At 42.0% G+C, this 21,166-nt stretch overlaps 2 protein-coding genes across 2 annotated transcripts; one reads left to right on the top strand and one right to left on the bottom strand.

Annotated features, from left to right (window-relative positions):
- Positions 1 to 1,711: 1,711 nt before the first annotated feature.
- LOC133914607 (ATP-dependent zinc metalloprotease FTSH 5, mitochondrial) lies at positions 1,712 to 7,667 on the top strand. The gene is made up of 7 exons (XM_062357683.1): positions 1,712 to 2,040; positions 2,760 to 2,847; positions 3,200 to 3,460; positions 4,779 to 5,015; positions 5,092 to 5,216; positions 5,893 to 6,369; positions 6,445 to 7,667. Exons 1-7 carry the CDS (start codon positions 2,014 to 2,016, stop codon positions 7,360 to 7,362), a joined length of 2,133 nt encoding a protein of 710 aa, XP_062213667.1. The 5' UTR covers positions 1,712 to 2,013; the 3' UTR covers positions 7,363 to 7,667.
- A 264-nt stretch (positions 7,668 to 7,931) lies between these two features.
- Positions 7,932 to 10,666, bottom strand: LOC133914617 (glyoxylate/succinic semialdehyde reductase 2, chloroplastic-like). Its single transcript, XM_062357690.1, has 12 exons — positions 10,382 to 10,666; positions 10,193 to 10,286; positions 10,034 to 10,099; positions 9,588 to 9,663; positions 9,450 to 9,505; positions 9,268 to 9,352; positions 9,069 to 9,129; positions 8,925 to 8,977; positions 8,757 to 8,827; positions 8,587 to 8,659; positions 8,377 to 8,481; positions 7,932 to 8,268 (listed from the first exon to the last, which is right to left on the bottom strand). The coding sequence occupies exons 1-12, from the start codon at positions 10,491 to 10,493 to the stop codon at positions 8,101 to 8,103; spliced, it is 1,020 nt and encodes a 339-aa protein (XP_062213674.1). The 5' UTR covers positions 10,494 to 10,666; the 3' UTR covers positions 7,932 to 8,100.
- Positions 10,667 to 21,166: the final 10,500 nt, after the last annotated feature.

The raw sequence follows: 21,166 nt of genomic DNA on the forward strand, positions 1-21,166 counted from the left end.
ATATGTAATTTAGATTGAAAAGAAATGATAGTCGTTAAGAAAATATATCTATATCATGAAAACGTAACATTATGAATTTTCATTGTTGATAACTGAGAACACCTGCAATAGGTTGTTTGGAGTTTTTGGTGCCTTCTGTTGCTCTTTCAAAGTGCTAGACGTTTTTTCCTGATCTGGGAAGAGCGTCAACTCAACCACACTGCTTATTGAAGCATCAGTCTCTGTACGCATGAAAAGACTACTCTGATATATCGCTTAACCTCTCTGAATTAGCATAGCCGAAGCAGCCGGTCAGCACCATCGCTAGGAAACAGAGTAGCTGAAAAAGAGTAAATTTTATAGCATCCTATTTAGAAAGATTTTTTGAGATTTTATTTATGTTATTTATCTTATAATTTAATGGTTAGGTAGAAGAGAAGAGAGTGGATATATGTCATCACATAGAAGAGTGCTTTTTTAGGACCGGATTCTATAGAATTCAGAAAGATTTAGACTAAATAGGAATGAATTCATAAAAAAAACTCTTAATTTACAAACAGTAACAAGCGGCTGAAATTTGCCTATCAACAGCCCAAAAAGGCCTAGATGCATAATTAAAAAGAAAAATCTGTATAGAAGAGGAATGGATATTTTCTTAACAAATTGTATTGTCTATAGTTTAATTTAATCAAGAGGTTGAAGAAAGAGTGGACTTCTTGACTGGCATCCTCAACTTGTGTGAAGACTCAAGAAATTATGAAATATAATGGTTTTTGCATCGAAGAAAGTGTGAAATTTAGCCTGTGTATGCGATTTGGATTACTTATCTATATTATTGGAACTTATGTATTAATCAACTTTGTGTTACCAAATTGACTGTTGTTTTATTGCAATACATGTGTTTAACCCGTCAACTATTTTATCTTGTGGATTTTTTTTTACTCCTGTTACAACGTACGGACGTGTAACTAGTTGATCTAAATTTTTTAGGAGAAAGTAATTCTGTAGCTGAAAGTGATGCTCTAAAGTAAGCTATATGTAAGAAGTGATTCTGTAGGAAAGTGAACTAGGAGAAGCTATTTTTTTCAGTTCTTAGTATATAATTTATTTCAGAAAATTATTTTCATAAAATCACTCTGAGAATTAAGAATTACAAAATACCATTTAGCATTGCTTCTTCTGATTAGGCATGTAGATACGAATGCAGCCACAGAGAAGATCCACATATTCAACAGGTGTTCCGCCATTGTGAGGATATAGGATTTTATTGTGCTATAAGAATCAAGTTGCCAAAGAGTGGGATCTGATACCGGACCAATTGGAGGGCAGAAAATATCTTTTATATTAAAATGTACATGAACAATTTAAAACCCTCGCGGGGAGTGGGAAGAATTCCAAACGTGGCCGAAGACGAAAACCAAGACGTGTTGGCTTTGTTTCTCTCTCTCCCTCTCTTCTATTTTTAGAGAGAATTTTTTTTCTCTTTTTTACTGTGTCGTTCGTCGAGCTCCAGCTTGATAACAGGAACGGTCCGGCCCGGCCCATTAGGGATGCAAGTGGGTGCATAATTAGTAATTTTAAATTACTACTTAACTTTTTTTAATTTAATTATGTGTGAATGAATTTTTAAATAAAAAATATATAACTTGCATCCACACTTCTCCAGGGTTCAACAGACAATGTTGATCTCATCTGAAAAAGTAATTTATTATTTAAAAATTCTTTATTCTAGAGCCCACGCCTCCGGAAACAAGAAAAGAAAGAGAGAAATCCGAGCGGTCCCTCGTGTCCTCTTCCTCGCCTTCACTTCTCCTTCCCTCACCTGCGCCGCCGCCGCCTCCGCCTCCACTCCTCCCGGTCACGGCCCAGCCTCGCCGCCGCCGAATCCTTCGCCGTCGCGCAGCTCTGAGACTCGTTCCCGTTGAGATCGTCCGTTTGCCTCGACCGCCCAATCCTCCCCACCACTGCCTGATTGGCCGCTTCTTCCTCGGGATCTTGCCGGGCCGGGCGACGCAAGGTTAAGGCTTCAAGCCCATGGCGTGGCGGCGCGTCCTCACCCAGGTGCGCCTTGTGATATTTTCTTCCTTCCCGCGCTTTATTGTTGTGGGGGATGCGGTTTTTGGGTTCGAAGCTTCGATCTTGGAGGTGGGCGGGATTGGGGGACTGCGTGGTTTGGGGCTCTCCTCCGGGGATATGAACAACGTGTGCATCTATCTGTTTGATATAGTTATCTTGGGACCTGCCTGTGTGGATGTAGGCGATAAGGCTACTGGTTTGACCTGACAATGATCCAGTTTACGTTTGATATGGTTACTATTTTCGATCAGTAATAGAAATGATTCCCTTCTTTTAGTACAATTACTGGAGGTTATATTATATGACCATTGCATCAGATTGGTGTGATATCCTGTATGAGAATCTATAGGAAGCGCTAGATTTAAGTCCAGATGTCGTCTAGTATGTTGTAGGTATCCTGTGTTTCTTGAAGCTAGTTTTGAGGAAGGAATCGTAAGAACTACAAAATATAGCATCTTAGCCTCTGTTTTGTATTGCGGTGGCTTGATTCTCGTAACAGACTAGATTCCAGGCGCAGCACAGCACAGCAACCACAAACTGACTCTTAGTCTGTCTGAATATTGTGAGGTGTTGGAACTATTGTCGCTTGCAAATGGAAATGGGATTATTTGCTCTGCTAATTTTTATCTTGTTATATTCTTCTTGTTGATGTATGTGTTTTTATGGAAGTTAGCTGGAGTTAATACAGTTTTTTTTTGTCACAGATCGCAAGGCACCGACCGACAAATGCAATCTACAATGAACTAATAGCTTCATCCCCTATGGGCACTCTTAGAAGTGACATCACTGCAGGTATACTGACTTTGCATAATGCGTTGGCACATATATCAACTGTCACCCATGTCACTAATAATCTATTAGTATACAGCCACCTAACTGTGTGGCATTTACAACTTTCTAAAGTTACCATGCTCAAATATATGAGTTTCCATGCATTTGCCATCGTACCTTTCATGTACTAAACATATCTTTTCCTTTATTTTCGTTTTATAAAGTAGTTATTAGTCACTTAAGGTGTCCGTGTTGCCCTCACGAGTCTATTATACTACTTTCTTTAATGCAGTGACTTGCCATTCTCGTCTATTACTAAAATTTCTTTCCACTTCTTTGTTTGGTATTTATATTATTTTGTTGCTAATCGCAGGTGCCAGAATTAGAAACTTACAAGAGAGGTACCAGTCAAGCTATATTGGTAGCCTAGCACGCCGGGTGCGAGATCTAGACTCGCCAAGCGAAACTTCTCTGCTCAAAGAGATTTACAGAAGTGACCCAGAACGTGCCATACAAATATTCGAAAACCAGCCTTCATTGCATTCCAATCCTTCAGCACTTTCTGAGTATGTAAAAGCTCTTGTAAGGGTTGATAGGCTGGATGAGAGCACCTTGCTTAAAACACTGCAGAAAGGTATTGTAGTCCTCAAACATATTATCTGTTTCATGACTAATAAGTCTTGCATTCTGATGCATTGCATGTGAAATTCTGCTACTATTTTTTTTTTCAAAAAAATTGAAAAGTAAATAAGATAACATCGCTTATGAAACACATGTATAATGGTTGCATTGTTTTCTAGTCCTGCTCTTTAACAAGCTAGTAGACCCTGATGTCTTGTATACTAATTTAATTTATTATCTAGTCTTACAAATAAATTAAGCATTCAGCAGTTAACAAATATTACATAATCTTCTTTTTCATAGCATGTAGATGTTCCATCAAAGAAGGCTTCATCCTCTATTGTGGTTCTGATTTACTTTAATCTGTAGTTTTTTTATGTGTTTATCATATTCTTGACCATTGGGTTTTACTGCAATGAGAATTGTGAGAGTAGTGATAACCAAGGTTCTTAGGGTAGGGCCTAAGTGTTGCCTAGGCGACAAGGCGCTCCAGGAGACCTGGGCGTCACGGACACCTAGCCAAAATCAGTGAGAAAGAGGGAGAAGAGAGGAACAGCGGGATGGAAACCAGCCAGCAAGACCAAGAAGCAGCTGCCTCACCCATCCCCGCCCTCTCCGGCACAGGTGGCCGGCGCAGCACGTGTAGTCTGCTGCGGAGGTGGCGGCGGCAGCAGTCGATCTGAGAAGGCCCCTCGATGGCGCAAGAGGGAGAAGTGTCTGGCTGGAGGGGCAACAGAGAGATGAAGATGGGGAGGCAAGCGAGGGATGTGTCGCTGAGCGAGATGGAAGGGGAGAGAGCAGCGGCGCTGCATCGAGCCTGGGAGTGTATATCTACATTGAGGGGAAGGCATGTATGGTCTGGCTGGTGGGCTGGGCCAGCCCCCTCCCTTCTCCTTCCCCGCCCGCACCCCTCCCCCCCCCCCCCCCTTCCTTTTATTTTTCTTTCGTCCTCCCTGCCTGCTGTTTTGCTGCTTCTTGGCTTGGTATGGCGTCGCCTCACCTTATAAGCGTCTAGGCATTGTGAAGGGGGTGGATCACCATTCTTGCCTTTCTGCCTTAGGAACCTTGGTAATAACCTTGAACTACTTGTTGCTTGTCTATATGTAGGCAAACACATTTGATTTTTAGATTCTGGATTAAGATTCAGGGAAACCTGTTCTCTGTATAATACTGCCTTTATGCGCCATTGGCTAAACTTATTTGAATCTTCTGTATAAATGAATTTACAGTTAGACTTCCTCAAATGAAGTCCGGATAGCATTCCTTCAGTTAGTAATGACTGGTCTTTGATTAACTTGGCCTAAAACTCCACTTATGAATTATGTATGCAGGTGTTGCTGCTTCTGCAAGAGGGGAGGAAAGCTTTAGTAACATGCCAGCATTATCTAGTGCTGGTCAAGTGACAAAAGACGGAATTCTTGGTACTGCAAATGCACCTATTCACATGGTTACAGCAGAAACAGGACAATTTAAGGATCAGCTTTGGCGTACCTTCCGAAGCATTGCACTTACTTTCCTTCTAATTTCGGGCATCGGGGCTCTCATCGAGGATAGAGGAATCAGCAAAGGTTTGCTTTTGTGGAAGATCTGTATTATCTGCTGAATTGAACTTCGTCCCATTAACTATTTAGGAAATGAATGTAGGCCTTGGTCTGAATGAAGAGGTTCAACCAAGCATGGAGTCTAGTACGAAATTCAGTGATGTAAAGGGTGTTGATGAAGCCAAAGCTGAACTTGAGGAAATAGTTCACTATCTTCGAGATCCCAAGGTTAAGTTTTTTTAATCATCAATGATGAAAAATGGTATAGTATCTAGCTGCTTGGATGTAGAGTTTCCACAATTCAAACAACGGTACTTGGGAATTTTTTTCCACACTTGGCGGTAGTTTAGATGTTACCTTTTTATGTAATAGACCATTAATATTGAAGAGGGTTCCATTGCCTAAGTGCTCTGAAAAATTGTTCACCATGCCATGATGTGAAACTGTCCTGCTATACATGCATATGTGAAGCTCCCTATTTTGTTGAGTCACCTTTTGGACTAACTCAACTTTATCTACCAGTATCTTTGTTGACACAGCACCATTTCTCATTTTTTTTAAATTGTTGCTTATACTGTTTGGTCTTGTTGCTTGATTTTGTAAATGGTGCTCTTCCACGCATTCTTAACCATATGCCAGCTTATGCCAGCTCATCAGTCCTTATGTCAACTGAATAGAATAACTGTGACTTGTCATTACTTAGCCACTGGTATACCCTTTTAACTGCTTTTGTAATGCTGTAAGTTCATATTTTTCAATGTTGATAGTTTGTGGAGTTACCTCCATTTTTTTCATATATTTGTGTTTTGAGTTATTATATGCTCATCTTTGCTCTGTAGATATACACGAAGTTACCTCAACTTTTTTTTCATGTATTATTCACAAACTGTCCACATGTTTTCAGCGCTTCACACGTCTTGGTGGAAAACTTCCGAAAGGTGTCTTGCTTGTTGGCCCTCCTGGCACTGGGAAAACCATGCTAGCAAGGGCTATTGCTGGTGAAGCTGGTGTTCCTTTCTTCTCATGCAGTGGTAGTGAGTTTGAAGAGATGTTTGTGGGAGTAGGAGCTCGAAGAGTGCGAGACCTTTTTGCTGCAGCAAAAAAACGATCTCCGTGCATAATATTCATTGATGAAATTGATGCAATTGGTGGGAGCAGGAATCCAAAGGATCAACAGTATATGAAGATGACCTTGAACCAGTTGCTTGTCGAGTTGGATGGCTTTAAGCAGAATGAAGGAATAATTGTCATCGCTGCAACTAACTTCCCTGAGTCGCTAGATAAAGCCCTAGTCAGACCTGGGCGCTTTGACCGTCATATTGTTGTTCCCAACCCAGATGTTGAGGGTCGGCGGCAAATTCTAGAGTCCCATATGTCAAAGGTAATTCTTGAGAACTCTTGTTGCTGTGCTATCTAGATTAAAATGTATTTTTTACCCTTTTATGCATGATTGCAGGTCTTGAAGGACGATGACGTGGACTTGAAGATCATTGCCAGGGGAACACCAGGATTCTCAGGTGCAGACCTTGCTAACTTGGTAAATGTTGCTGCTCTTAAGGCTGCCATGGATGGTGCAAAAGCTGTCACAATGAATGATCTTGAGTATGCGAAGGACCGAATCATGATGGGTAGTGAGCGGAAGTCAGCAGTTATCTCTGATGAATGCAGGAAATTGACGGCATACCATGAGGGAGGGCATGCCCTCGTTGCCATCCACACAGAAGGTGCTCACCCTGTCCACAAAGCTACCATCATGCCCAGGGGGATGGCCCTCGGAATGGTGGCCCAACTCCCTGAAAAAGATGAGACTAGTGTGTCAAGGAAACAGATGCTAGCAAATTTGGATGTCTGCATGGGTGGACGTGTGGCAGAGGAGCTTATATTTGGGGATAGTGAGGTGACATCTGGTGCTTCATCTGACTTCCAGCAAGCAACTGCGATGGCAAGAGCAATGGTTACTAAATATGGTATGAGCAAGCAGGTCGGCCTTGTTTCTTACAATTATGAGGAGGACGGAAAGAGCATGAGCTCGGAAACTAGACTTCTGATTGAGCAGGAGGTGAGGAATTTCTTGGAGAAGGCATACAATAACGCAAAGACTATCCTCACAAAACATAATAAGGAGCTCCATGCTCTAGCCAACGCACTTCTTGAGCATGAGACCCTCACAGGAGCCCAGATAAAGAATATTTTATCCCAGGTAAATAACAAACAGCAGCAGGAGCATGCTATTGAGGCACCACAGAAGACCCCAGCCACATCAGCTTCCCCCGCATCACCAGCTTCATCAGCCGCTGCTGCAGCAGCAGCCGCAGCTGCAGCAGCACAGCAAGCGGCAGCCAAAGCCAAGGGGGTAGCTGGTATCGGATCTTAGCACATGGAGCAGCCATCGGTTTGTATTGTGTATATTCATCACCAAACTAGGCTGTTCCAGCAATTGACGGTTGACGAGGATCATGAAGAGTATGCTAATTGCTGCAGCAATAGAACATACTAATTGTGTGTAAGCTACTGTTTGTGCCCCTCGAGTGAAAAACAAAAAATCAGAAAAAAAAATTCACACATTTTAGTAGGCACATTTAGCTGGTGCTTGAATCAGTTTTGTTGCCCACATCCCGAACGATTTCTGTTGTTCGCATCCTAATAATTGTCAGCATTTGGTCTGCCTTGTCTTGTATACCTATCAGAGCATAAGGGCAATTTGGTAGGTATCATCATAAAAATCCGAGTAAGGTGTAGTATCCACTTAATTTTGTCTAAAATGTATCACATTCCGAGTAAGGTGTCCTGTGGCTTGAATACAATGTAGTAGTTGCTGGGTCTATTTCTCTGTCCCTCTCATTTGCTGTACTGTATGTCTAGCAAGTTGACAATCCTTTCATGTGGCTCTGGCGTCAGCTAGGCATCTTAAGATCAACAAGAACAATTTCTAGATAAGGTACATGTGGTGCTGCTGACTTGCAAGCCTACTATCATCAATCCAAAATTCTCATTGTTCAGTGTATGTAAAACAAGCACAACTCTGTAGTGATCTTGAGAAATTCCCAAGTTGCAACTTCACAATCGGTTACAAGACAAAATGCCACCTCAGTGACAACTGAACAGACAACAGCTACTGCTGCGAGCTCTGCACTTTGGCTTTCAGCGCTTCAATAACCGCCGAGAAGTCCTGGTCAGCGAGGCCCAGGGATTTCGCAGCCTTGTACAGCTCGTTCGCAGCTGCAACGGTAGGAATGGACTGGGACACCGATTCTGCCAAGGCCAATGCAAGCCTCAGATCCTGCCATGAGTAGTTTGATTAGTGTTAGGGACCCAGGATCAGATGATGTCAGATGCAAATGAAGCTGTTCATCACTGCTGAACGCATGGACAAGCAAGTGGCTGCTACCTTCTGCTGATGTTTCAGAGGAAAGGCGGTAGGATAGGCAGCTTTAACCATGGATGGGCCCTTCAGAGAGAACATGGGTGCACTGATAGCACCTTGTGAGATAACCTAAAAGGATCAGAGTATCCTAGATTAGATTCCATCTCCATGGGTATTTACCACAGCAGCATTGAGGATTTCAGATAATTTCTGGGTTCTCTTTTCAAGAATTACCTCGACGAGAGTATTCGGATCTAAGCCGACCTTTTCACTCAAGAGCAGCCCTTCTGAGAAGGAAACCATCATGCTGCGGTATTTTGGGAAAAGAGTAAGAAAAATCAATAACAATATCCAAATTGGTACTTAAATCACTTGGATGTCAATTACAAAAGAATCTTTGTTACCTTCCCATGACCATGTTAACCACGAGCTTCATTGCTGCACCATTGCCAACATCTCCGAGATAAAATCTTGACTGGTTTCAGAGCAAGGAAAGCAGTACACACTTTTTTTTTATCCAACATGTCGAGAGGAAGTAATTGAACTGAAAAAACTGCAGATAAGAGATTTACCTTGCCCATGACATCAAGGAGCGGTGCCACTCTCTTATACAAGGACTCGTCACCTTGGGGCAATCGTATCGACAGTTTCAGGTACTCAAAAAGGATTTAACTGCTGCAGTTTTGCAACCACCAAGCATAGAGGCAGAAGTTTACCTGAAGTAAGAAAGATCAGCAGCCCATCTTCAGCCGGCTTTTTCGAGCCTGAAACTGGAGCCTACTGAAATGTCATCAAGTCAGTGTTGGAGCAACACTGCAACAGTACAAGCATTGGAACTACATTGCTGGTGACAAATCGAGACAAGCAAAATCAACAGTTCCAAGGACACAAACAATGGCAGGGACCCGCAACTACCTCTAGGAAAGATGCTCCAGTATTCGCAATTTGTTCGCCAATGAACTTAGATGTTGCAGCGTCAACTGTCGACACATCGACATACCTGCAGGTGATAGGCAAGCAAGATCAGAGATAATGATATCTGGTTATGCATGTTCCAGGCTCTGTGATGCTTTTTTTTTCAGAGCAAGGTTAGTTACCCTTTCCCTGGGGCCATCCCTTCCGCAGCTCCATTGGCCCCGCATGCAACCTCAACCTGTGGTAGGTACATATCGTCATGACTGGGTTTGTCATGAACAGAGAAAAGGGCATTCTGTGTTCTGGACTGAAGTATATACCGCGCTTTCCGGATCAGCAAGCATCGCGAAGGTCACATCGCAGGACGAAGCAACTTGGGCCGGGGAAGACTCATACCTGCAGGATGCAGCATCCTCTTGTATGAAGCGAAGTGTTGCACAGACGCTATATTAGTACCATTGACAGCAAACTCATCGTAGCTGTGAAGGCCTTGTTTTCTTGAGTTGGAGTGCTTTTGAGTTAGGAAAGCGGAATTATTCCCGAAAGGAAGTAATTTGCAAACGAGAAGATGAACAAGGGAGAGGAAATGTGAATGGTGAATACTGAACAAGTCGAGCTTTCCAGCAGTCGACAAGGCATTCGCAGTTGCAGGCGTCAGGAAATATTGGTCTCACTCATTCCAGTAGTTGTATTGCGAGTGGTATGCATGACAGAAAATCGGTTGCTTGGTTATATAAATTAATCATGTTGAGAATGGCACGCATACTTGGCACCGAGGCTGAGGAGGGGATCACACTTGCTCTTGGTCCTGTTCCACACCGTAACATCGCACCTGCAGATGGATGACCAAGAAGAACTGAACAATCCTGACACTGCCCTGTACGGATGCGAGTCTAAGAATCAAGCGAGTAACAAGTGTGGCTACCCGGCGTTGATGAGGTTGGAGGCCATGGGAGCGCCCATGATCCCCAGGCCCAAGAACCCCACCTTCCCCTGGAACAACTCCACTCCCCCGGCACCTGACGTAGAAGCAGCATGCGCGTGAAGCTGCTGCTGCATACCGCAGCAGGATTGATTGGGAGCTGAGTGAGGTCCAAGAAAGCAAGCAGCACACCTTGTCCGGACGACGACGACGAGGCCGCCGCGCAGGAGACGCTGGAGCGGCGTGGCCCTCTGCCGCGTAGGGGGAGCAGCGCGGGCGCCGCCCTGGCGCAGAGGAAGGCCATGGCTGCGGGACTGCGGGTAGGGAGGACCGGAGGAGAGAGGGATAAGGGCGGGCGGAGGTGCGCGCGTTGCTGCCGTTTGGAGTGTCGGCTCCCGGGTCCCACCACAGTGTCGGGTCGGCATCTTTTGCGTCTCTGGGCCGCCGCGGTGATTATTCCGTCGCTCGTCGGCCTTTTCCTCTTGTCTGTGATGACGACGATGACGAGGTGAGATGAATGCCATCCTAATCTTATCTTCTTTCTGGTCAGGAGTCAGGAAACCTGCCGGTCTTCCGTCATCCGTGACTGCTTTGCCTGTCTGCTCACCTCGGTGCTCCTGCTCGCCGACGAGTAAGGTTATTTTCAACAGATATTTTAAAAAATTATTTTTTATAATACTATTATAGTATTTTTTCTTACATTATTACAGTATTTTTTATTTTCTTATCTCCAACAGCAACTTTATTTTCTATTTTCTACCACTCTTCTCGTCCCTCTGGATCCATAATCAACCTCTATAAACAGTATTATAGGTGCTACAGTGTTTCAGCGAGCGCAGGGACCGAGGTCGAGTGCTACAGTGTTTTCGAGTACTGTAGCAGTGAAAACCTCCTCTGGTGAGATGGCCTAAGTAGCTTTCCGGCCCTGCTGTGTTTCTAGTTGAAAGCCCGGGTATACTGACGAAATCACAACCAGAATATATGCATTGTTTGGTTTTCTATATGAGTTTTTATAGACTTGTAGCGAATATTCTGAATGGGTAGAAATAGATTAAATGAATAAAGTGATTTAAAAAGAATAATGTTTGGTTGTCTGTATAGACCGATATAATGATCATATGAAAATATTTAATTATTTGTATAGACGGGTGCAATGATCTTGCACTTGAAACTAATAAGTGGATCTTTTGCAGCACTATAACAGATGCAACACATCCACTAGACTAGGCTCTAGAGAGAAGCTCAATTCGAACATATTCATTAGACCATGCTCTAACTTTGTAATTGCATCCATAGATGCAGGGAGAAACAGTACATACAGACAACAAAACGATATTCTTCATGAAAATATACGCACTGACAGAGCTAGGATGCTCCTTATGCTGACAACTAAACACACCCTATGTGTATGTTTGGTTCGCGATGAGGTTTCATACAGTTGCATCGTATAAGTAGACTGAAAAGAAGTAGATTCACTGAAGTTATACTTGTTGAAAAGAAGAGTGTTTGTATCTGTTTGGATAAGCTGAGTTGAATTTCTATTTTATTGATTGAACTTAAGATCTTATGAGCGAATATAAAGTAAGATTGCGATTAGTTATTTGTATAAAAATGATTTTATGCTACTGAAAAGTGGATCCGCTGCCTGAGCGAATGCAGAGCCTATATTTGTTGGGTCAGACCGTAGAGTATATTTGCATCCGCTAGACTAAACTAGAACAGTAAATACGAATAACTAAATATATATTTTTTAAGATTATACACATTTATGGAATCAGTCTGAACAAGATTCACACCTAGCTGCAAGGAAAGGAGTTGTTGACAGCCGGAGGAGCCAACTTTTGAAAGACTTCGAGATTTCTTCACGGACTGCCAGGCATCTTTCAGTTTAGCTCCATTGCTCCAAGCTGTATATAATCATGGGTGCGCCTTTACTTGCGAGCCTGCAGGAGCAGTGGAGTACGATGCAAGACAAATCATTGTACGGACCACACATCTTTGCGATGCTCAAAGGTTCACGGTCCCTTTTCCCTTTCTATGTAGCGCATCACATGGCGTTTTATTCTCTTCTACAGACTTATACCACTACCGAATTATTCAAGCCTTCGCCCCCTTCGTTCTACTTGTACTACAATGCGTCTAGCGGACATGCTAATCAAGGCCGATCCTAAAATTTTAGTGACGCGAGGTAAAACTAAAAATAATACTCCCATTAAATTGAAACATAAAAAAATTAATATATAAATTATAGGACTTGGTGGTGATGTTGTGAAACATGTCGTTGAGCCCGTCGCAGGAGGCGTCCACTGAGATACTGCCTTCGAAGAGCACACGTAGCTCACAGGAGCTACAGGAGTCGGATGGCCCGCATTGGCTGGCGAGGATGCGGTTTACCACGCGATGTCCGAAGGAGGCGAGAGACGTATCAAAGGGTGCGTCGAGGAAGTCCAACAGCTACTCTAGAATGGAGCCACGTGCGCCCACGCCCACCAGCGCTAACGCCACGTACACAGACGCCGACGATAACGCGATGTTGTCAGCACGGGTGGCGGCGTCCGTTGGCGAAGGCGCAAGGTGTTTGGCAAGACGGAGCATGAGGGTCTTCTGCCAGTCCAGAAAGGTGACGTAGGTGGCGGATCAGAACTATATGAGAGTAAGTGATCTCATCGACTTCTTGCGTACGAGAGGATTACTAATTTAAACCGCTGCTAACATATTACGAAGAAAACAAATGAGCAAAGCTGCTTCTTTTGAACGGGTCAAAAGCCAAAGATCATACACAATCATATAACTACACTCATCAGTCAATTAAAATTTAAACTATCATACTTTATATGATTTAATAAAGTATGATATATACACACACGGAAGAGCCTAGGTTTTGGGGCGCTTGCCCACCTAAGAACCGATCCCGAGTCAAATCCTAGTCACTAACTCACGTCACAAGATTTACATTTGTTACAAGGAAATGTTATTGGTGTATAGAGGAGTGTTATTTAACGCGGCGGCGCTCAGCCCCACCTGATCCCGCCAGAGCGAGCCAGTCCTGAAAAAAACTGTTAAGCTATCTCCAGCAGATACTTTAAAAATTCGTCCCTTATAATACTATTACAGCATCCTTTAATACTATTACAGTATCATTTATTTTTTACATCTTTAACAGCTACTCTATTTTCTACCTTCCATTACTCTCCTCCTCTCTACAAACCCACGTGCATACTCTATAAACAGTAATACGGGAGCTGTCGAGCTCCCGCAAATTTGCTGCTCCCATCCCAAAAAAGCTATGTCTGTATCCTTGTAGCGGTAGAAAAAGGTTTCACTGGAGTGGCGCACAGTAATACGGAAGCCTTAAATTCAGCTACTACAGTATAGTACAGAGAAGCCAATCGCTTTTGAGCTGACCTTAGACTCCGTCCAACAACCGAAAAAATGGTATGACCCACCGAGACACCGGAAAACAACTATCCAGGCAACAGGAAAAACATCTTAGATCTCAGTTTGTGACCAGAAAAACATTTTTATAGACACCTGCATTGGACGGAAAATGATCTCGCTAATGGTATTTAACCGGGAACACTTTCCACCACAAGAAAATTATTGAGGACAATACTAGTAAACGGAAAATAAAGGATATATGGCCGGAAACAGACTAGCATATTGTGATTATGTTTTGGTCCGGAAATACATATTGTTGTGACCGATAAACGAAGTTTTCCCTGGAAAATATGTTACCCAGTATCGATGTGCATCAGACAGTAAAAACATTTTATGTTAAACGGAATAGAGTAGAGTTGAAATAGGAAAACGTATGATTTGTCAATCAATGGAAAATAGTTGTCCGATAACCAGGAAAGAGATGTCCATTAACCGGAAATATGTTAACTCTGCCAACACAAATCTTTTGCAACATTAATGCTTGAGAAGACATAAATCAAACCATGATCATTAACACGGATATTGTGCCGTTGCAAAAACTAGAGTTTACTACATGACTTTATTCACTTCGATCATATTTCAAAGCATCTAAGCTGGAAAAAAAAAAATACTCGTGCGCGACTGCAATATGTCAGCACCTCTGAGGAAGGGGTGGCGAGTGGCCGAGTGGCAGAGGGGATCACTGAGTGTTGCAACGTCGTGGCTTGCAGGGGATTTGATCGTTCCAACTGAAAGTGCATCTAGGCTTTTTTGGATTTTGAATAATCGATAACAATCGATTAAAAGATTAATGGTTTTATCAAATGTATGAATATGTTTTAGTCCCTTTGAAAAAGGATAAAAGAAGTCAATGATTAAAAAAGAAAGGAGAAGTGACATCAAAAAACTCTTAGAGTTCAACTCATTTTTAATTTGAATTTGAGTTTTAGAAATGACGTACTATTAAGAGGGATGTCTTTTTAGTTTTAATAGTGTCTCAGTGCTCAAAGTATTTTATGAAAACTAAATTTTGAGAGACACTATCACTCACGAACACCGGGAACATAGGGCAGATTTGTCTGATCCCGAAGTCTCCAAGTTGATCCGGAAACTCCGGACTCTGTAGGTGTTCCGAAGTCTCCGAGTGAGACTCCGTGAAGAGCTCTCGGTTTAGCTTTAATTCTATGCTCGGAGTCTCCGGGATAGCCCAGATACTCTGGACAGTGCAAATGTTCCGGAGCCTCTGAGTGAGTCTCCGAGAAGAGCTCTCGTTTTCAATTTAATTTTAAGCCCGGAGTCTCCGAGTTAGTTCGGATACTCCGGATGTTCTTAAGTCCCGGAGTCTTCGAGTGAGACTTCGAGAAAGGCTCTCGGTTAGGTAAGGTTTTTAGCCTGAGTCAACGAGTTGGTCCGGAGTCTCCGAGGTCTGATGCTTCCGGATCTTCCGGGCATCCTCCGAAATTAGTGTTCTAACCGGTTTTTCTCAAAGTGTTACCCGGAGACTCCGAGTGAACCCGGATACTCCGGGTCAGTGTAACAACTAGTTCTGACAGGTTAGGTGCGTGATTTTCTTTGCTACCCGGAGACTCCGGGTGAACCCGGATACACCGAGTATGTTTGAATAGCACAGTAACGTCTAGTTTTTGAGGGAAGAGTATAAATACCTCTTCACCCCCTCTCATTCAATGCTTGCTGAACCACCAGTAGATTAACTCTCTCTAGAGCATTCAATAGCCCTCACAAACTCCTCTAGTGCCTAATATTTGCTAAGATTTGTGAGTTTGGTTTGGTGAGTGAGATTTGGAGCAAGAGAGCAAAGACAAAATCTTTGAGCATTTTGAGTTCTTGCCAAGCTGCGAATTGCAATCTTTTTCTCTTGAAGCTTTGTGCTTCTAGACGGCAATAGGTCACCCGTAGAGCACCCAATCGTTGTGGAGTGCCACGGGGAGTTTGTATTACCCACAATTTGAGTAAGAACCCTAACTCGATCTTTGTGGTCGCTTGGGTGAGGATAGGGTTGGAAAAGATCTGGCTCTTTGTGAGGTGGCCGAACTTTGGATTTAAATCTTGTCTCCATTTAAATTCTTGCAAGTTATTCATTCAAATTGCTATTTGAGGATTTGCCTCAATATTATTGCTTGCGAGTATTTAAGTGTAGCTTTATTGTTAAGTAGAACATATCCATTTTAGAGATACTGCGATAGCTCATAGTCTCTAGTAGATTCTCTTGAGCTTACTTTGATTTTGAGTTCCTGTATAGTCCGGATAATCCGGGTGAACTCGGATACTCCGGAACCTGAAGTATCCGGTAGAGCCGGAGTCTCCGGACACTGTTTAATCCGCTGCTGAGTTTTAAATTTTAGAAATGACTATTCACCCCTCTCTAGTCAACATCAAGGACTTTCAATTGGTATCAGAGCCTAACCTCCTACAAGACTTAACCTTTTGGAGAAATTAGAGATGTCGGTATTCGGAGAGAAAAGCCCGAGAAGTCCCAAAGGTGAAACCTCGGGTGGTGGTTCTAGAAGACAAATGGATTCGGGAGATACGTCAACCGCCGGTGGCTCCGAAAAGAAAGGGAGTTGAAATTAATTTCGATTATAGCAAATTAAATTCCCCTTCTAACAACTTCATCTCCGTGCCGTTCAGGCGTGCACAATTTTTTGATGGTACTCATTACGCCGCTTGGAGGCACAAGATGAAGATGCATTTAATATCGCTCCATCCGAGCATTTGGAAAATTATGTGTGTAGGTATTGATTTTCCGGCCGAAGACATAGAGCTTACATCCAAACAAGAACAAGCCATACGTAAAAATGCCCAAGCAACAAGTGTCCTACTTAGCGCCTTAAGCCCCAAAGAGTTCAACAAGGTGGATGGGCTTGAGGAGGCTAAATCAATTTAGGATACACTTCAAGTGTCACATGAAGGTACAACTAGTGTGAGAGAATCCAAGATTGAATTACTTTAAGCAAATTGGGAAGGTTTATCATGGAGGATGATGAGACTCCACAAGCTATGTATGATCGGATGATGGTGCTTGTGAACAAGATGAGAGGACTTGTGAGCGAAGAGCTCGATGACCACAAGGTTGTGAGAATGTTACTTAGATCCTTCGCTCCAAGAAATCCAACCTTGGTCACCCTCATCCGGAAAAGTAGAGATTACAAAAGGCTCACCCTAAGTGATGTTCTTGGGAGAATACTTGCTCATGAGCTAATGGAAGAAGAAGAAAATGAAGTGAAGAACTTGTCCAAGCAAAGCTCCACTTCCAAGAACAAAGAAATAGCTTTCAAGGCAAGCAAGAGCAAACAAGTTGAAGAGTCTTGCTCAAGTGAAGATGAAAGCTCCGATGACGAAGAAATAGCTTTCTTTGTGAGAAAGTTCAAGAAATTTATGAGGAAGGGAGGATATAGCAAATATAAAAGAGACATGCCCAGAAGAAGAAATTCCAAGAGGGCGTGCTATGAGTGTGGCGAAGTTGGTCACTTCATAGCGGATTGTCCTAACAAGAAGAAGAGCAAAGACAAAGAAGAAAAGAAGGGCAAACCATTCAAGAAGGACAAGATCAAGGCATACAAGAAGAAATATTTCGATCATGCTCATATTGACGAGGAGTGGGATTCAAACTCCGACTCCGATGTTGAAGGAGTCGCCACCATCGCCATTCGAGCCCCTACACCAACAAAATCTTTATTTGGCGAAATGAGCGATGACGACACCCCACATGCTTCATGGCAAAAGGGCGAAAGGTAAAATCACATCATAAGCCTCTAGTTAGTGATAGTGATAGTGATAATGATAGTTGTGATGAAAGCATGCTTAAAGGTCTTAGTAAAAATGCTATGCTTAAATTGAAAGAACTTATGGAAACAATATAGGGTTAAGAGGAGATCCTCGAGACGCAAGAAGATTTGCTCATCCTTGAAAAGGAGAGAAACCTTGAACTCGAGAAACTTCTTGCTAAAGAAAGGGAGAAAGTTGAGAAATTAACCAAAGAGCTAAATTTGGCCAATAGCTCAATTGCTAGTTTTGAGAATAATAATTCTATGCTTCAAGAAAAATTGTCAAGTTTAGATGAGAGTCATAAAACTCTTGAAGCACAAATTAATATTCTAAAAAATAGCTCATCCAAATCTAATGATGCAACCTTACTCTCTAATATTTTCACAAGCAATGGTTGTTCTCGGTGTTATAACATAGATATAAATGCTTGTGCTACTAACATTGAATCCTTGCAAGCTTTACAAAAAGAGAATGAGAGGCTAAATATCTTGGTCAAGTATGGTTGTATTAAAACCTATAAATCAAAGGATGCACTATACAAGACCATTGAGGCCAAAGACAACAAGCTAAACAGAGGTCTCGGATTTGACATGCATACAAGCAAATCAAATGAGCGTGTTGTGATCAAGAGCAAGGAGTGCCTAAAATTCATGAAAGGAAGCAAGCAAGCCGATCACACCTCTCAAGTGAAGCAACAAAAAGTTTATGCGCCTCAATCCTCCTTTTATGCTTCTTACATGCTCAAGAGAAACCACCGTGGTAAAATAGTTGCTCTATATGTTGGCGCCCGTACAAAGGATAGAATTGTGAAAAAGAGTGTGTGGGTACCAAAAACTCTTGTGATTAACATGAAAGGACCCAAACAAATTTGGGTACCTAAAACAAAGGCTTAAAATTTGTTTTGTAGGCATACTACTCCGGTGGATCAAATTGGGTGATTAATAGTGGATGCATAAATCATATGACCAGAGAGAAAAGTATGTTCTCATCTTTTGAGGAAAATAGAGGATCACATGAAAACATCATTTTTGGTGATGATGGAAAAGGTGAGGTAATGGGTCTAGGTAAAATTGCTATCTCAAATGCTCATTCTATCTCTAATGTTTTGTTAGTTAAATCACTTAGTTACAATTTATTATCTGTGTCACAATTATGTGAGATGAGTTATAATTATCTTTTTACTAATGAGGGTGTGACCGTCTCTAGAAGGGAGAACGCTTCAATAGCTTTCACTAGTAAGTTGAAGGGTAAATTTTATCTTGTTGATTTTTTAACGGATGAAATGAGGCCTAAAACTTGCTTGATTGGTAAGTCTAGCATGGGTTGGCTATGGCATCGTCGACTAGCCCATGTTGGCATGAGGAATCTGTCTAAACTCCTAAAGGGGGATTTGCAGTGCTTGTCAAGCGGGAAAACAAATTGGAGCTCCTCACCCCGCCCAAAAATGTGATGACTACAACAAGACCTTTGGAACTCCTTCACATGGATTTATTTGGACCAATCGCCTACATAAGCATTGGCGGTAACAAATATTGCTTAGTAATTGTTGATGATTATTCTCGTTTCACTTGGGTATTCTTTTTGCATGACAAAAGTGAAACACAAGTCATATTCAAGAAGTTTGTGAGGAGAGCTCAAAATGAATTCGATGTGAAGATCAAGAGTGAGAAGTGACAATGAAAGCGAATTCAAGAACACTCAAATTGAAGAATTTCTCAATGAAGAAGGAATAAAGCATGAGTTCTCGGCACCCTACTCCCCTCAACAAAATGGGGTTGTCAAGAGGAAGAATAGGACTCTCATAGAGTCGGCAAGAAACATGCTTGATGAATACAAGATATCGGATCAATTTTGGGTGGAGGCCGTCAACACCACTTGCCATGCAATCAATCGATTTTACCTCCACAAGATTTTGAAGAAGACCGTCTATAAACTCCTAACCGGTAACAAACCAAATGTATCGTACTTTAGAGTTTTTGGTAGCAAATATTTTATTCTCAATAAGAAGGCAAAAAGTTCTAAATTTGCTCCTAAAGTAGATAAAGGTTTTATGCTTGGTTATGGATCAAATGCCTACGCCTATCATGTTTTCAACAAAGCCTCCGGTTGTGTTGAAATTACACGGGACGTGACATTTAATGAATCTAACGGCTCCCAAGTGGAGCAAGTTGATCCTAATATTCTAGGTGATGAAGAAATTCTAAGTGAAGCAATTAAGAAGATGGCAATTGGAGAAATTAAGCCTCAAGAATCACAAGAGCAACATTTGGCAAATAATAACTCAAGTCAACCATCATCATCAATTCAAGTAGAGCCATCTACATCAACTCCTATGTAAGATCAAAATCAAGAACAAGGTCAAGATCAAGCTCATGATGATTACAACAAGTTTCTTGATGATGAAGGAGAAGATATTCAACCCCAATCTCAAGTACCACACCCAAGAGTTCATCAAAGCATACAAAGAGATCACCCTGTAGACAACATACTTGGTGATATACAAAAGGGGGTAACCAATCATTCTAGAATTGCAATTTTTTGTGAATGTTACTCTTTTGTCTCCTCTTTGGAACCATTGAAGGTGGAAGACGCATTTGGAGATCCGGATTGGGTGATGGCTATGCAAGAAGAGTTGAACAATTTTAAGAGGAATGAAGTTTGGACGTTGGTGGAAAGACCAAACCAAAATATGATTGGCATTAAATGGGTCTTCCGCAACAAACAAGATGAGAATGGGATCGTGACAAGAAACAAAGCAAGGTTGGTTGCTCAAGGCTTCACGCAAATAGAAGGTTTGGATTTTAGTGAGACTTATGCTCCCGTAGCTAGGCTTGAGTCAATTCATATATTACTTGCGTATGCTACTCACCATGATTTCAAGCTATATCAAATGGACGTGAAGAACGCTTTCCTAAATGGACCAATCTCCGAATTGGTGTACGTAGAGCAACCTCCCGGATTTGAAGATCTCAAATGCCCTCATCATGTGTATAAACTCCATAAGGCGCTCTATGGGATTAAGCAAGCAACTAGAGCATGGTATGAATGCCTTAGAGATTTTCTCATTAAGAAAGATTTTGAAATAGATAAAACCGATTCTACTCTTTTTACTAAGAATGTTGACAATGATTTATTTGTTTGCCAAATATATGTCGATGGCATTATATTTGGTTCTACTAACAAGATATTTTGTGAAGAGTTTAGTAGGATTATGACCAAGAGGTTCGAGATGTCAATGATGTGTGAATTAAAGTTCTTCCTAGGATTTCAAATCAAACAACTCAAAGAAAGAACTTTCATTTGTCAAACGAAGTATATCAAGGATATGCTTAAGAAGTTTGATATGGAGAATGCAAAGCCCATCAAAACTCCAATGCAATCAAATGGGCATCTCGACCTAAATGAAGAAGGCAAGGCCGTGAATCAAAATGTATATCGTTCTATGATTGGTTCTTTACTTTACCTCTGTGCATCTAGGCCCGATATTATGCTTAGTATGTGCATGTGTGCAAGATTTCAAGCTGCTCCTAAGGAGTGCCATTTAATGGCCGTTAAGAGAATTCTTAGATATTTAGTTCATACTTCATACCTTAGCTTATGGTACCCCAAAGGTTCATCCTTCGAACTTATCGGCTATTTGGACTCCGACTATGCCAGTTGTAAAGTGGATAGGAAGAGTACATCCAGAACTTGCCAATTCTTGGGTAGATACTTGGTGTCTTGGTCATCCAAGAAACAAAATTCCGTAGCCCTAACCACCGCCGAAGCCGAGTA

The sequence above is a fragment of the Phragmites australis genome, chromosome 1, assembly GCF_958298935.1.
Source record: "Phragmites australis chromosome 1, lpPhrAust1.1, whole genome shotgun sequence".
Taxonomy (NCBI): Eukaryota; Viridiplantae; Streptophyta; class Magnoliopsida; order Poales; family Poaceae; genus Phragmites; species Phragmites australis.

Coding starts and splice junctions, on each gene's coding strand:
- LOC133914607 (XM_062357683.1), top strand. CDS start 2,014: ATGGCGTGGCGGCGCGTCCTCACCCAG. Junction 5,217..5,892: donor ACTATCTTCGAGATCCCAAG/GTTAAGTTTTTT, acceptor ACATGTTTTCAG/CGCTTCACACGTCTTGGTGG. Junction 6,370..6,444: donor TAGAGTCCCATATGTCAAAG/GTAATTCTTGAG, acceptor GCATGATTGCAG/GTCTTGAAGGACGATGACGT.
- LOC133914617 (XM_062357690.1), bottom strand. CDS start 10,493: ATGGCCTTCCTCTGCGCCAGGGCGGCGCCCGCGCTGCTCCCCCTACGC. Junction 8,828..8,924: donor TCCTTGATGTCATGGGCAAG/GTAAATCTCTTA, acceptor CTCTGAAACCAG/TCAAGATTTTATCTCGGAGA. Junction 8,269..8,376: donor CTCTGAAACATCAGCAGAAG/GTAGCAGCCACT, acceptor TACTCATGGCAG/GATCTGAGGCTTGCATTGGC.